The sequence below is a fragment of the Rutidosis leptorrhynchoides genome, chromosome 6 (assembly GCF_046630445.1).
Source record: "Rutidosis leptorrhynchoides isolate AG116_Rl617_1_P2 chromosome 6, CSIRO_AGI_Rlap_v1, whole genome shotgun sequence".
In the NCBI taxonomy this organism is placed as follows: Eukaryota; Viridiplantae; Streptophyta; class Magnoliopsida; order Asterales; family Asteraceae; genus Rutidosis; species Rutidosis leptorrhynchoides.
Genome location: NC_092338.1, coordinates 15,747,391 through 15,763,469, shown reverse-complemented (window position 1 = coordinate 15,763,469; position 16,079 = coordinate 15,747,391). Strand labels below are relative to the sequence as shown.

Here is a 16,079-nt window from a genome sequence, read left to right as displayed (position 1 = left end):
TTCATTATAATATATATGTTCTTGATCATTCAAAAGTCATGAAAGTAATTGTCGTTGACCAGGTATAATCGCGCTTTTCTTCGCATTAATTGGTTGATATTTTGATATGGTAGTCTTTAATTTATGAATAATTATGTCCTTTAATGGACTTTATTATTTTTCACCTCCAGTTACAAATAGATTACCAAACACATTAAAAAAAAAAAAAAAAAAAAAAAAAGCTCAAGCTACCAGCTATAAAAATAAGCCTTAATTCTAACTAGTGTCGTTTAAACACACCAAAGGACACAATTTTTAAAAATTTCATTAGTTACAATTTTCACCGATCAAAATTTACATTTACCCGCTTAAGTCTTTTCATATTGGTTAAACAACATAGTTATATGAACTATTAGATAGTAAGGGTCATTATCAAGAAAGAAACACTTGACGAAGGATTCAAAAAAAGCAAATTTTTATTTTATTTTTCGTTTTTTTGAATTTTTTTAAAATATTAAGATCACATGAAAATATGAACATTTATAAAAGACATTGTGATAAATGTTATTTTGACCGATTTGACGGAAAAACGCTCGAAGAAATAAATGATAACATGCATCATGAGTAATGTTTTAATTAGAGTTTTTTCATCGTTTTTTTCCATCTTATGTAAAGTTTTTTTTTTTTTTTTTTTTAGCCCAATTTAGAGTTGAGGGTTGAGGATTTAGGATTTAGTGTTTTAGGTTTAGTCCCTAAAGCCAAAACTCTAAAACTTAAACTCTAAACCGTTCATGTTAAAAAAAATCAATCTAAACCATAACTATTAAACCCTAAACCCCAATTTTCAAACCCCAAACCCTAATTTTTAACCCTTTAAAAAACTTTAATTAAAACATTACATATGATACATGTTATCACTTATTTTTCAAGCGTTTTCGTGCAAAAATAATAACATTTATCATAAAATGTTTTTTTTTTCTTTTTTGGAAAGGCAAAACATAAAGTGTTTTTTTAAAATGTTCATGTGATTATAATGTTTGGAAAAACAAATTAAAAAGAAAACGAAAAAAATACTCATCTAAAAAAGTGCTTCCCTCTTGATTATCTATACCGGTGTAGATGGTATCACTGAACGTTCATATGATGTCAGATGTGAGTAACCATATAGAACGACTAAGAACTTTAAAAAAATTTTGGTAAAAAAACTACAAATTTGCTTTTGGAATTATATACTCCGTATTAAAGATGGACGAAAAAATTTCCTGGACTAATGGATTATTTTCTTTTGTAGGTTTATTGTTTATTTTTTATTTGTTGATTAATATCAAAAAAATAATATGTGGACGTTGTTACGCAATTTTTTTCCACAATGTACAGCACAAGCTTCTTTTTTTTTTTTATACTTTTCTTTCAATTTAACAATCATAATCATTACCTACTCCTCTTTTCCCCCTCAAGCTGATGAAAAATGAAGGATTTTCTTGTGCCCGAGAGACATAATAAATTAATGTGGCTTACATGTTGTGATCCAAGTCGGGTCATACCCAATAACAAGCTATCAACACTTTATGTATTTGTTTTGACAATCGGATCATTAAAGCAAATACACGACACTTGAATTTTAGAAATTGGTTTTCTAAAATAAATGCTAGATATAATTATTTGGATAATTATAAGTTACTACATGTTGTATATTATTTATATAGGTTATAAATAATATAAAGTGTATGTAACATATGTGTGTTGCATTTTATTTTATAAAAGGCTTATAAAATAAAATACTTACAACTAAATGCATGTATGTTTTATAAATATGTAATAAGATATAAAATAAATGGAAGGGGTGGGGGGCCATTTTTTTGAAGGCTCCTAGGTGCCAACCACCCTTCCTTGATTACTCCATATAATTATGACTAATACACATGCATTGGTGCAACTTTAACACACTCTTTGACTCTAGCATTTTGAAAATAATACTTGCAATTTCCTCTCCTTTCTTCAAGGGATTCTTGGTTGATTTTTGCAAGTAATTAAGTGTCTAAAATCCTAACCAAGTCTTGGGTGTTGATTATTGCTTGTGGGTATCAAAGATTTGAGGCTTCAAGTTAGAAGTTTTCTTCATCTACATCATCTTCTTCATCCTAGTTCTTCACCTCCATTTTGGAGTAGGTATAAACATCTAACTAGCTCTATTTACATTTAAGTGTATTTTCAAGACTAGATCTTTAATGGATTTCAAATTTAAAGGGTTAAACTTTACATGCATAAACTTGAAATTGCTTCCGCTTTATATATACATATACACACGAATTTATATGTAACAAAATGGGTTTGTGACTTTGTTTATGTATTGAAATCCATCAATGGTATCTAGAGCCAAAGTCTTGTTAATATGCTTCTTGTTTTTGGCTAGTAAACTCACTTTCTTTACAATCTACCAACATGCATGAAAGTAGAATGTAAAAATATTGAGTTTTGGTGGGTGTATGGTGATGGCCGAAATATTTGGTCCCAAAAATGGGTTTGGGATTTCAAGTTTTGGCCATGTTTGATGTTATGTTGTTGTTCACAATCGAGCCTAGGCCATGTGTTTGTTTGGTTGATTGATTTGGTGATTATTCATGGGTGTAATATTCATTCATATGGCTTGTAATTATTTTGTAATTTTGGTTTGTAAAAGTTGTAATTAATCTTGTATTTTGTATGTAATTTGTTCTATTTTGGTTTGTAAAATAGAATAGGTTGTTATTTCATTTTCTAGAAAAATTGTATTAGGATATGATTTTGTAAAATGAAAGTGAAGATTCATGAAGAAGATTACAAGATGAAGTTTTGAAGATTACAAGATTAAGTGGGAGATTTTGGTAAAATCTCTTACTTTGGTTTAACCCCTTAGGTGACATTTGTTTATTGGCTAAACAAATGTCTACCAAAATGGCTCTTGATTGTGAACACTTTGCTATGCATGTTTGTGTATGTTTGTATGTTTGGTTGCTACAAGATCATCACATGATTACACTTGCATAATACATTATAAAATGGTTATAATAAAACATAACAAAATGACACTAATAATTGGTTATTAGACTTGAATAAAATGGTTTATTTAAAAAGGTAATGAAATGGTTAAAACTAGTAATTGGTTACTAAAAGGCACATGAAAATGGGTTTTTCATAAACATACTACACACCAAATGCATGTTGGTGTATAGCACTTTGTTTTCTAAACTAGAATGTAGAAAACCTAAAATCCCTTTACTAATACAAGATAAACAAGTTAAACGCCATCCTTTTGTGGAAACACTTAGACATATTAGGAATCTCATGATGGGATAAAGGTCACCTAACCGTCATGAGTGAACTAATATGAATAAAGTACACTTTGCATGCTTGTGGGATAAAGGTCACCTAACCACTTGTATGTTAAGTCTACATGTCTACACAAGTAGGACGACTTGATTTGGGAATCATGAACTTAGGGTCACCGAAGCATGAGGAACAAATAGGCGTTGATGGGATTAATATGCCATGCAAAAGGATTGCATGATCCCATAACTTAGAAGTTGCAAAAGGATTGCAATTGTCATTATGACTACCTAGCTAAATCAAATGACGGGATAAAGGTCACCTAACCGAAATTTGATTTACCGTTGGATTCTAATATTTAATAAAACAAATTAAAAGGGTATTGTTTATTAAATCCAAATCGATACTTAAAAGAACTTTGTTGAATTTTGTAGATGGCCGCTAATAACAACAACAACATGAACAACGCACCACTTAACTTTAACAACCTATCGTTACGGTCTCTCCTCGAGAAAGACAAACTCAACCATACAAATTTTATGGATTGGTTCCGCAATCTTCGGATTGTCCTCAAACAAGAGGATAAAATGTATGTGATTGAGGACCCCATTCCCGACCAACCGGATGAGAGTGATGTGGAGGCAATGGCCTCTTACGATAAGTATTGCCACGACTCCCTTCAAGTCTCATGCTTAATGCTTGGGACTGATACCCGAACTCCAAAAGGATTTCGAGCATCATAGCGCTTACGACATGATAACACAATTGAAGGAGATGTTTCTCCAACAAGCACGTGTTGAGCGTTTCGAAACGGTTCGGGCGCTTCATGCTTGTCGTATGGACGAATCCCAATCGGTTTCATCTTATGTACTTAAGATGAAAAGCCTTATCGATCGTGCTAACCGTCTCAACCTTAACATATCTAATGAGTTAGCCACCGATCTTATCCTTAACTCCCTATCAAAGAGGTTTGATCAATTTGTAATTAATTACAACATGAATGGGATGGATAAGAGCATAGGTGAGCTTCATGGTATGCTTAGGACGGCGGAAACAAGCATGGGTAAAAGAGCTTTACCCGTGTTAGCAATCGATCAAGGTGGGTCTAAAGGTAACACCTCTAAGCCAAAGGTGGCTAAGAGAAAAGGACCCGTCCATCAAGGCAAAGGGAAGGGGAAGATGGTTACCCCAACCATCAACAAGGCCAAGAAGCAAAAGGTAGCCGAGAAGGCAAACCCCAAGGAAGACCCATGTTTCGGTTGCGGTGAGATGGGTCATTGGAAACGAAACTGTCCGGTCTATCTTAAAGAGTTGAAGGACAAGAGGGATGCAGGGCAAACCTCAGGTAATATATATATGGTATATATAGAGCTTAGTATTACTTCTTCTAATACATGGGTATTAGACACGGGATGTGGAACTCATATTTGCAATTCTTTGCAGGGGTTCAAAAGAAGTGATCATAAAGCGGGAACATCAAGTCTCTATATGGGCAATGGTGCAAAGGTGCATGTTAAAGCTCAAGGAGAATTTGTTTTGAAGCTTCCAAGTGGATTGGAGCTTATTTTAGAAAATGTTTTGTATGCACCGGATTTATGTCGAAACATTATTTCTATTTCTCGCTTAAGACAATGTGGTTTCAATGTTAATTTTATTGATAATGATATCCATTTTTCTAAAGATGATATATTCTATTTCAAGGCTACGCCTTCAAATGGAATTTATGAATTGGTTCATGATGATGCATCATCTAATAGCTCAATATACCATACTAGCACCAAGAAACTCAAAAGGGATTTGAGTGATTCCTATTTATGGCATTGTCGCCTTGGACATATAAACAAGAACCGAATGCATACACTTCAAAGGAATGGACTTTTGAAATCAAATGAAATGGATTCGTTTGATGTATGTGAATCTTGTTTACAAGGCAAGATGACTAAAGCACCTTTCAAAGGCACTCATGAAAGGGCTAAAGATTTATTGGGTTTAATACATTCGGATGTATGTGGACCCTTTAAACCCATAACTAGGAATGGTGAAAGATACTTTGTTACTTTCATTGATGACTTTAGTCGTTTCGGATATGTCTATTTACTAAGACACAAGGACGAAACGTTTAAAGCATTCAAAGAATATCAAAACGAAGTACAAAATCAACTCAATAGGACAATCAAGGTACTTCGTACCGATAGAGGAGGTGAATACCTAAGCGATGCCTTCCAAGATCATCTTAGGAGTTGTGGGATCATCTCACAACTTACTCCACCCGGAACACCCCAACTTAATGGAGTATCCGAAAGGAGGAACCGAACCCTAATGGATATGGTTCGATCTATGATGGCTAGAAGCTCGTTACCTCTATCATTTTGGGGTTATTGTCTAAGCTCCGCGGCTCGTATTTTAAATATGGCCCCAACCAAGAAAGTGGAACGAACTCCTCATGAGATGTGGTTTGGAAAACCTCCTTCTCTTTCATACTTGAAAGTATGGGGATGTGAAGCTTATCCTAAGCGTTATGTAGCAAATAAGCTACATGCTCGATCCACAAAGTGTATCTTCATAGGATATCCCAAAGATGACATGGGATATTACTTCTATGATCCATCCGAGCAAACGGTATTTGTAGCTCGGAAAGCGGAATTCCTTGAAACCAAGTTCCTTATGGAAGGTGATGGTGAAAGAAAAATAGATCTTGTAGAGGTACAAGATCAAGCCGATGATACACAATTGGTTGACACTAGCACTCAACATGAGGATGCTGAAAATGATCAAGTGGATGATCAAGGTACACAAGACGTTCGAAGATCTAGTAGGATTAGTAATCCTCCCGAGAGATATGGGTTTCTCGTGGATGGTTGCTATACGGTTGATTTGGATGAACCGACAAACTACAAAGATGCTTTATCAAGGATAGATAAAGATAAATGGCAGGAAGCCATGAACGCCGAGATGCAATCCATGTATGAAAACCAAGTTTGGGAACTTGTTGAGCAACCTCCTAGCTCTAAGCTAGTTGATTGCAAGTGGATTTTCAAGATGAAAACCGACATACATGGAAACTTGGATACATACAAAGCTAGACTTGTAGCAAAGGGTTTCACTCAAACTCAAGGGGTTGACTATGATGAGACCTTCTCGCCTGTGGCAATGCTAAAGTCTATTAGGATATTATTTGCCATCGCTGCTCATTATGATTACGAAATTTGGCAAATGGATGTCAAAACCGCTTTCCTAAATGGATATCTTGAGGAAGATGTCTATATGGCACAGCCCGAAGGTTTTGTCGATCCGAAAAATCCTAAAAAAGTATGCAAGTTAAAGAAATCAATCTATGGGTTGAAACAAGCATCGAGAATGTGGAATCATCGTTTTAATGAAGAGGCAAAGAAATTTGGCTTTATTAAAAATGGTGATGAAGCTTGTGTATACAAGAAGGCTAGTGGGAGCTCCATAATGTTCCTTGTGCTATATGTGGATGACGTATTATTATTTGGGAATGATATAACCACAATGCAAGAGGTCAAAACTTGGTTAAAAAGTTGCTTCTCCATTAAGGATCTTGGAGAAGCACAATATATATTGGGGATTGGAATCTATAGGAATAGATCCAAGAGATTGATAGGCTTAAGTCAAAGTACATACATTGATAAGGTCTTGAAAAGGTTCAAGATGGAAAACTCTAAGAAAGGTTTGGTACCTATTCAAAGAGGAACCGTTCTCAGTTCATCTCAGTGTCCTACCACGAAAGATGAACAAGAGAGAATGAAGAAAGTCCCATACGCATCTGCTATTGGGTCTATCATGTATGCAATGATATGTACTAGACCGGATGTGTCATGCGCTCTAAGCTTGACAAGTAGATACCAGAATAACCCAGGAAATAGTCATTGGACTGCGGTTAAATGTATATTGAAATACCTTAGAAGGACTAAGGATATGTTTCTAATATATGGGTCTGGTGAGGAGGAACTCGTTGTAAAAGGTTACGTGGACGCGAGTTTCCAAACTGATCGAGATGACTCTCGGTCACAATCCGGTTATGTATTCATGTTAAATGGTGGTGCGGTCTCTTGGAAGAGTGCGAAACAGGAAGTTGTTGCGTTATCCACTACAGAGTCGGAGTACATTGCCGCCTCATTGGCAGCTCAGGAAGCTGCATGGATGAAGAAATTCATCGACGACTTAGGAGTGGTCCCTTCCATTCAGGACCCTCTTGAGATCTTTTGTGACAACGAGGGTGCGATTGCTCAAATCAAGGAACCTCGTGCTCATCAAAAGACTCGTCACATTGAGCGGAGATTCAACTACATTAGGGATGAGGTTGAAAAGGGAAAGATATGTATTCACAAAGTTCACACAGATCAAAATGTTGCGGATCCACTCACGAAGCTTTTACATGGGCCAAAACATGAGGGACATGTTTGTGCATTAGGGCTTCGACATTCTAGTGATTGGAATTGATCTACTTTATGTATTGTAACGGAACGAATTAGTTCAAACTCATTAATATAATTATGGTATTAATTTAAATTATGAGTCATGTTCCAATTTAGCATATTTTATCCATGAATAAATTATTATTCTAAATTCCGTAGTTGATCACATTTGTGGGAACAAGTGTGAGGTCTAGACTATTATGAACTTGGATTGGTTAACATTCAAATGGTGAATGTAGGGCAAGGTTGCAACCAAGGTTCATAGATATTTGTGGGACACAAATATTGGAAGACCCGCTCTCAAGATTACTATATGGAACCTTTGTGGTTGATCACATGTAATCTTGAGTAAAGGAGAATATCATTATATCCTCTGACCTGAGACACATATTGGGTTCAGATATTCACCGAATATTGTGCCTTGATTCTTTCCTTCGCTATTCTGAAACATGGTAGTACATAAGGGAGGTTTCAGGTATGGTACGAAGTGTAATGTCTAGGACGTATGTAGTCAAGATGGAATTTGTCCCTCTTATTCGTTGAGAGTCAGATGTCTAAGGCCTGACAAAGTTAAATCTATAAGAGAGTGATCATTCTATGTCTCTTGGATTTAACATGACATCTAGGGCAAAAGGATATATTGAAAGATTCACCTAAATCATATTCGAAATGGAAACTCGAAAGGGATGATGTTATTGAATGGCACTAAGTCATAACATGTTGGGGGTGATGGACGGTCGTTAGGTGGTATCTGTCACTTGCATTAATTCCTTATGTTTCTCGTGCAAGTGGGAGATTGAAGGATTTTCTTGTGCCCGAGAGACATAATAAATTAATGTGGCTTACATGTTGTGATCCAAGTCGGGTCATACCCAATAACAAGCTATCAACACTTTATGTATTTGTTTTGACAATCGGATCATTAAAGCAAATACACGACACTTGAATTTTAGAAATTGGTTTTCTAAAATAAATGCTAGATATAATTATTTGGATAATTATAAGTTACTACATGTTGTATATTATTTATATAGGTTATAAATAATATAAAGTGTATGTAACATATGTGTGTTGCATTTTATTTTATAAAAGGCTTATAAAATAAAATACTTACAACTAAATGCATGTATGTTTTATAAATATGTAATAAGATATAAAATAAATGGAAGGGGTGGGGGGCCATTTTTTTGAAGGCTCCTAGGTGCCAACCACCCTTCCTTGATTACTCCATATAATTATGACTAATACACATGCATTGGTGCAACTTTAACACACTCTTTGACTCTAGCATTTTGAAAATAATACTTGCAATTTCCTCTCCTTTCTTCAAGGGATTCTTGGTTGATTTTTGCAAGTAATTAAGTGTCTAAAATCCTAACCAAGTCTTGGGTGTTGATTATTGCTTGTGGGTATCAAAGATTTGAGGCTTCAAGTTAGAAGTTTTCTTCATCTACATCATCTTCTTCATCCTAGTTCTTCACCTCCATTTTGGAGTAGGTATAAACATCTAACTAGCTCTATTTACATTTAAGTGTATTTTCAAGACTAGATCTTTAATGGATTTCAAATTTAAAGGGTTAAACTTTACATGCATAAACTTGAAATTGCTTCCGCTTTATATATACATATACACACGAATTTATATGTAACAAAATGGGTTTGTGACTTTGTTTATGTATTGAAATCCATCAAAAAAATCCGCGTTTTTTGGTGATCCTTGAAAAAGTTGATCGCCGTTGATCAATTTTTTCACCGACTTTAGCCTAGCCGGGTCAAACTACCTTGCAATTTCAACTAGTAGGCCAATTTTTTTATTTTGTTTTGCGGGAAGAAACGAAAATTTTATAACAATTTTTTTTCTTGGAAAGAGAAAAAGAAAAACAACAAATAAGAAGCAAACGTGGTCAGGGCTCGAAGGCATAAATAAAAACTAACGACAAAACCGGACACTAAAAGCTAACTAAACTCAAACTCTACCAAGATTCAACGGACAATACGACATACAATAAAGTAACAAAAAAGACAAACTACTAACTAACGACCAAAGCCAAACCTCATTAACTAACGACATCTCCCGCACAAGCCTTTAACGAAAAAGTCGAAACGTTTCCAGTCCCATCCATGGTGATAATACCCGTCGGAGGAGGATTAAGACCTTGCTTTTTAAACTCCTCGGAAAAAGCCCCCTTCCTAACGATCGCCCTGATCCTGAGCCCACGTTAGACCACTTGTGCATCTTTTATCAACTTTTGGCTTGCACCTCCATCTCCACCATCATCACTGCTATTCGGCAAACAACTGTAATTATGACTTTGTCTGCTGTGTTTTTTAGATTAAGACTTTGTTTGATGTAATTATTCGGCAAACAAAATGAATTATCCAATGCCAACTTTTTTTTTTTTTCCCTTTATCTTTTCCCTTACCTTTAGCTTTAGAATCATATTTTTTTTACCAGACAACTTCTACAATTGTAATTATGACTTTGTTTGATGTGTTTTTGTAGTTTAAGACTCGCGAATTTCTAGACTTTAAAAATAATTTTTAACAATCATGATTGAATAACGTATTAAAATGTTTGTAATAAGTAATATAATATAATATTATTTTGTATTAAGAAATATTTTTTATTTTAAAGACAAGTAATTGTATATATAAAAAAGAAAACTAAACATAAGCTAACAGATACAACGACATCAAGTGACCACGTACAACAACTTTAACAAAACTTTATACTCCTCTTTCAAAAAAGTAAAGTTATTAAAAGTGTAAATTTAAACAAACCACATGACCATTTCTGTAATTATGTCTGGTAGGTGATTCTAACACACCAATTATTGATCCATGTACACTTTTGTCTCTAAAAATTACAGTTATATTCCTGGAAAGTTAAACTTATATTATTAAAGTAAGTATAATTAAAGGTAAATAGGTAATTAAGTGTACATGTATTAAAAAAAAAAAAAAAAAAAGTATCGTCTCCATAAATAATGTCTCAGATCAGGTCATCATCAACAAGGCTTACAAAAGAATCAAAGGGAAAACGAAAAGAAAAAGAATAAGGAATGGAAAGCAAGTCGCGGGGGCGACGGTAGTTGCCGCGACGGCGTCAAGGGGTGAAATGGGGCCCGATTGAAGCCCCAGTCTGCATGCTCTTACATCCACATTTTCACTATCATATATCTACATATGTAACATCATGAGACTGAATACAGGTACATTCTAAACAAATTGATTTCATTTCTCAATCGAATTTAATTGAAAAACTTAATTGTTCAAATACACAATACATTTGGTAAAAATTAAATAATAAACCCGTTACCCTAATATAATTTCCAGACAAACCTGTGAATCTGTAATTCGAATGAGGTGAAATCTAGGGTTTCTTTTGGGAGCAAAGTACAGTATTTGAGAGAGAATTAGGTTTTGGTTTTTAGGGCTGCAACAAATATCATGAGAATGATTTTTTGAATAGCGGCAAATAAGTAACTATCAGGTCTCAGACAACAAAAATGACATATGAGATAGGAAGAATACAACTCCATATTTTAATTTAAATTACACTAGTTTTTCTTTGTACACAAAAAAAAAATATTACCACTTCAAAAGATGGTTTAAGAAAGCAGTCAAAAATTTAAGTTCGTTAGTATATAGTCTAATTAAACCAAGTATTTATGCATATATGGTGCATTAGAACGAATTATGGAACCTATATTTTTTACTGATAGTATTTATCTAGCCTCTAAAGTTGTAAATGTGACATCGTTGTTTGTGATTGGTGTTACCACTGCAGTTGAACTCTCACAATTCTGTTCTATAAAGAAACCAGGCTGTTTTGGTTCTGCCAATCGGCCTTTGCCACTCAACATTGCAATCACCTCGGACATGTTGGGTCTATCATCTGGGCTGTGCCGAACACAGAGTAAACCAACTTGGATCGACCGTAATACTTCTGATATCTGATTTGACTTGAGCGAAGATACATTAAACAGTTCCAACACACTCCCTTCTTTATAGAGCTTCCAAGCCTACAAATTTGTTATAAATTTAGGCAACCCAACAAGCAACATATATAATCGGATTGTTAAGATTCAAACAAGGACTTTATTAATCTTACATGTCCAAGAAGGTTTTGGCTGTGCGCTGCATGACAAAATCCTCTATTTTTCATCCCACTCACAGCCTCTAACAGTATAACGCCAAAGCTGAAAATATCTGATTTTATGGAGATGATCCCATTCCCTGCGTATTCTGGGGACATGTATCCACTGTATCAAAGTATGAGTTATGTAAAACTATAAACATCTTCATAAAAATATATTATACGTAAAATCCTTTATAAAAGAGCTTACTATGTTCCAACCAATCGTTTTGTTGTTGTTTTGGCGTCATCTCCAATGAAGGTTCTTGCAGTACCGAAATCTGATATCTTGGGGTTCATCTCACGATCAAGCAATATGTTGGCAGCTTTGAGGTCTCTGTGTATAATACGTAGTTGAGAATCTTGATGAAGATAAAGTAAACCTCGTGCGATCCCATTGATAATATGGAATAGTTGTGGCCACTCGAGTTTTTTGCTTTTGTCTTCTGCAAAATATATATTGATAAATCATGAGGCCGTGTTCTAAACTTGTGAACACATGAGATATGATCTTACATGACTTACTATATATATACAAGTCGAGGCCTTTGTTGGGCATGTACTCATAAACTAATAGTCTTTCTTCCCCTTGGATACAATATCCTAGTATCTTGACAAGATTCCGATGTTGAAGCTTTGAAATGAATAAAATTTCGTTCTTGAACTCTTCAACTCCCTGATTTGAACATCTAGAGAGCCTTTTCACCGCAACCTCTTGCCCGTCTTCCAAAAATCCCTTCGATCAGGTTTATACGAGTTTTCTTTCATTGTTTTGTATTAATTAATTTAAAGCTTTATCATATTTTTTTTTTTGAAGACTAGCTAGTACCTTATACACCGGTTCAAAACCACCCTCACCAAGCTTATTTTCTTCTGAGAAGTTGTTGGTTGCTGTGAGCAATAGGGAGAAACTGAACAACGGTAGGTCAAAAACATCTGCTTCCATAACTGTACTATTTCTAATCCGTTTTCGATGATTTTTTTTTTCAAATTTAAGTTCTTTCAGTTAGCTTTCAAATGAAATTAGCCTCATACAAAAATATGGAGTTTAAAGCCTCGAAACAGTCCATGAAAGACAGACTGTTCAAGCTGAAAAAATAACTTTTAAAATGAGATTAACCATTTAACATTTTGCCAAAACCCAAGATTCAAATATTATTTAGGAAACATAAAAACACAAATCATGATAATAGTTTTGCATGTTCGTTATGCATAATCATCTCCAAGTATCATGCATAACACATTCATCAAAACTTATTATCATAAGAAAAGTTTGCTAAAACTTGTACAAGATGGCTCGGATACCACTTGTTGGAGTATGATACAAACACAAAGCTAGCGGAAGCAATTTAATTTTTTTTTACAAAATCATACTCTCCCAAGGACCCATGTACAAAACTTTTAGCAAATAAAATATAAATTGAACAAGAAGAGGTTAGATTACAACCTTTGTAGTCTTTCTTGAAATTCTTAGCTTGTAGAGAACCCATAGGAGAGTTACTCTAAACGGCAAACACCCAAAGTTCCAACCTTGTTCGACCTATACCTTCTACCTTCACGAATCCTTTCTTCTCTGTTTCAAGATCACCGAACCACTTCTATGATATCAATTATTTTGTTTTTGTTTTATTGTTTTGTTTTGTGTTCTTGTAGTAGAGAGAAAAAGGGATCCCGGAAGTAGTGAGATTAGACGATAATGCATAAATTACAAGAATGCATGTCTAGGTGACTTAAAAAGCAAGAGTGCTTTTCTTTTACCCATGTGGGTTCACTTTTCCAGTAGCATGCTTCTGCATATATATAAAATATATGTATATACACTAACTACATAATACTTGCACATGTATAATTAATTACTAGTTAACTTATTAACTAATTAATTATATTAATCTCAAAACTTATTTAATTTATTAAAACCATTAACAAATGTTTAATAAATTAATTTCCTATTAGAAAGTATGTCGAACAATTTACGATTGGCCTTTGTGTGACCGAATAGGATAAATGAACTTTGTATTATTTAATGTCATGGGCATACCTTCAGGATATATGTATCACGGTCAAACCATTAGCCAACCCGAGAACATATTTCCAACAGCTACTTCAAGTCTTAAATGTCGACATCGACAGAACATATGTAAACAATATTTTGAAAACTAAATTATCGACATAACAGTTTGTAAAGAATATTATGATTTTATTATCAAGAGCTGGCATTGGTTAAATAGAAGCTAGAACATCCAATAGTTAGTGATATGTAAGTGTACAAAGCAGTCATGATATAGTCTTAACATCTTCATTTGTGATGCTTAGACCGAGTATTATATATGTACATATACTTATAAGTGTTTCATATATACATGAATTACTTCGCATTTCAAGAAAAAAGGAATAAGGTTTAAGTATATACGGAGTAATTATTACGAGTAATAGTTATCGTTATATCTTATATATTCAACAAATATATAACGTTAAATATGGACGAAAAATAAAGCCTTTACACTTTCGGTACCGGTACAAAACCCAGTAGATACCGGTATCGTACCGCTTAATACCGAATACCGAATTCACTAAAATATAAAACCGAATACCGTACTGTGTATTTTCGGTCGGTACCGGTTCAGTACGATACCGGTTCGATTTCGGTATTTAGGTACTCATGCTCACACTTTATTATTTCAGGATTAATATCAAAGAACTATGTGGACGTTGTTAGGCCAATTTTTTTCCACAAAGTACAGCGCAAGCTTTTTTTTTTTTTTTTTTATATATATTTTTCTTTCAATTTAACAATCATGATCATTACCCACTTCTCTATTTCCCCACAAACTGATGAAAAAAACCACGTTTTTTGGTGATCCTTGAAAAAAGTTGATCGATGTTTATCAAAATTTTCACTGACTTTAGCGTAGCCGGGACTAGTAGGCCAATTTTTTTTAGCGAAAAAACAAAAACTTTATAACAAATCTTTTTCTTAAAAAGAGAAAAAAAAAAAAAACAAGAAACAAGAACAAACGTGGTGAGTGCTCGAGAGCAGAAAACTAAAACTAACGACAAAACCGCACATTACAGCTAACTAAACTCAAGCACTGTCGAAATTCAACGAACAATGCGACATACACTCTACAATCAAGGACATAAACCGAATAAAGTAACAAAAAGGATAAACTACTAACTAACGACCAAAGTCAAACCTCATTAACCGACGACGTCTCCCGCACAAGCCTTGAACGAAAAAGTCGAACCGTTTTCAGTCCCATCACCAGTGATAGTACTCGTCGGAGGAGGATTAAAACCGTGATTAACAATATTACAATTTTTATATAATATTATTAAATATATATTATATTAAAACCGGTGATAGTCCCATCAATGATTTTATTAAATATATATCTATATATAATATATAATATTATATAAAAATCGAATCTTAAAATATATAAACTACATTTACAATAAACAGGAACAATTAATAATGATTAACAATATTACAAATTTTATATAATATTATATGAAAATTGACCAACTTTGACCATCTCTGACCGACTATGACCATCTTTGACCAACTTTTCCGACTTTGACCGACTTTTTACAGTGGACCGACTTTTTACCGTTGACGCATCGGTCATGCCTAAAAGACAACGCGTCGGTTGACGCGTCGACTAAGTCGGCCGACTTTTGCAACACTGCTTAGTAGTGTAAGCCCATTTTCCTTGAGCCCAATCACTTTATCACCCATGTTAGATTAGACCTACACATTTGGAATTTTTTCCATTTTTATTAAAGCAGACCTTGAAGAAGAAAAATAAAAAGTCAAATCATATCATATTTTATTTTAATTCATCTCTCAGTTCATTATCAACATGACGTACAGTAATAAAATGCAAAGGAGAAACTAGAAGAAAAAGAATAAGGAATGAAAGCATGTGGGTGGCGACGGTAGTGGCGACGGGACCGGGGAGCTGTCGCGACCGCCTTGAGGGGTGAAACGGGGCGCGATTGAAGCCCCCACTCTGAATGCTCTTACATCCACATTCTCATAGATGTACACATCCAAGAATAATTCCGTATAGCATCATGAGACTGAATACAGGTACATTCTAAACAATTGATTTAATTTTTCAATGTTGAATTTAATTGAAAAACTTAATTGTTCAAATAATCTAGGGTTTTCTTTTGGGAAAAATGGATTTTGGTTTTTGGGGTGCACAAAATAT

The 16,079-nt window shown here is 34.2% G+C and overlaps 1 protein-coding gene across 1 annotated transcript; it reads right to left on the bottom strand.

Moving 5' to 3' along the window:
- Window positions 1–11,338: 11,338 nt before the first annotated feature.
- On the bottom strand, window positions 11,339–12,808 carry LOC139853423 (G-type lectin S-receptor-like serine/threonine-protein kinase At4g27290). Its single transcript, XM_071842816.1, has 5 exons — window positions 12,692–12,808; window positions 12,379–12,598; window positions 12,074–12,305; window positions 11,839–11,989; window positions 11,339–11,749 (listed from the first exon to the last, which is right to left on the bottom strand). The coding sequence occupies exons 1-5, from the start codon at window positions 12,806–12,808 to the stop codon at window positions 11,453–11,455; spliced, it is 1,017 nt and encodes a 338-aa protein (XP_071698917.1). The 3' UTR covers window positions 11,339–11,452.
- Between the last annotated feature and the right edge of the window lie 3,271 nt (window positions 12,809–16,079).

What these genes read in the sequence shown, in the direction of transcription:
- LOC139853423 (XM_071842816.1), bottom strand. Translation starts at nt 12,808, where the DNA reads ATGGAAGCAGATGTTTTTGACCTACCGTTGTTCAGTTTCTCCCTATTG. An exon ending in GTTTTGAACCGGTGTATAAG is followed by an intron (nt 12,599 to 12,691) that starts GTACTAGCTAGT and finishes ACCTGATCGAAG; the next exon opens with GGATTTTTGGAAGACGGGCA. An exon ending in AAACGATTGGTTGGAACATA is followed by an intron (nt 11,990 to 12,073) that starts GTAAGCTCTTTT and finishes ACTTTGATACAG; the next exon opens with TGGATACATGTCCCCAGAAT.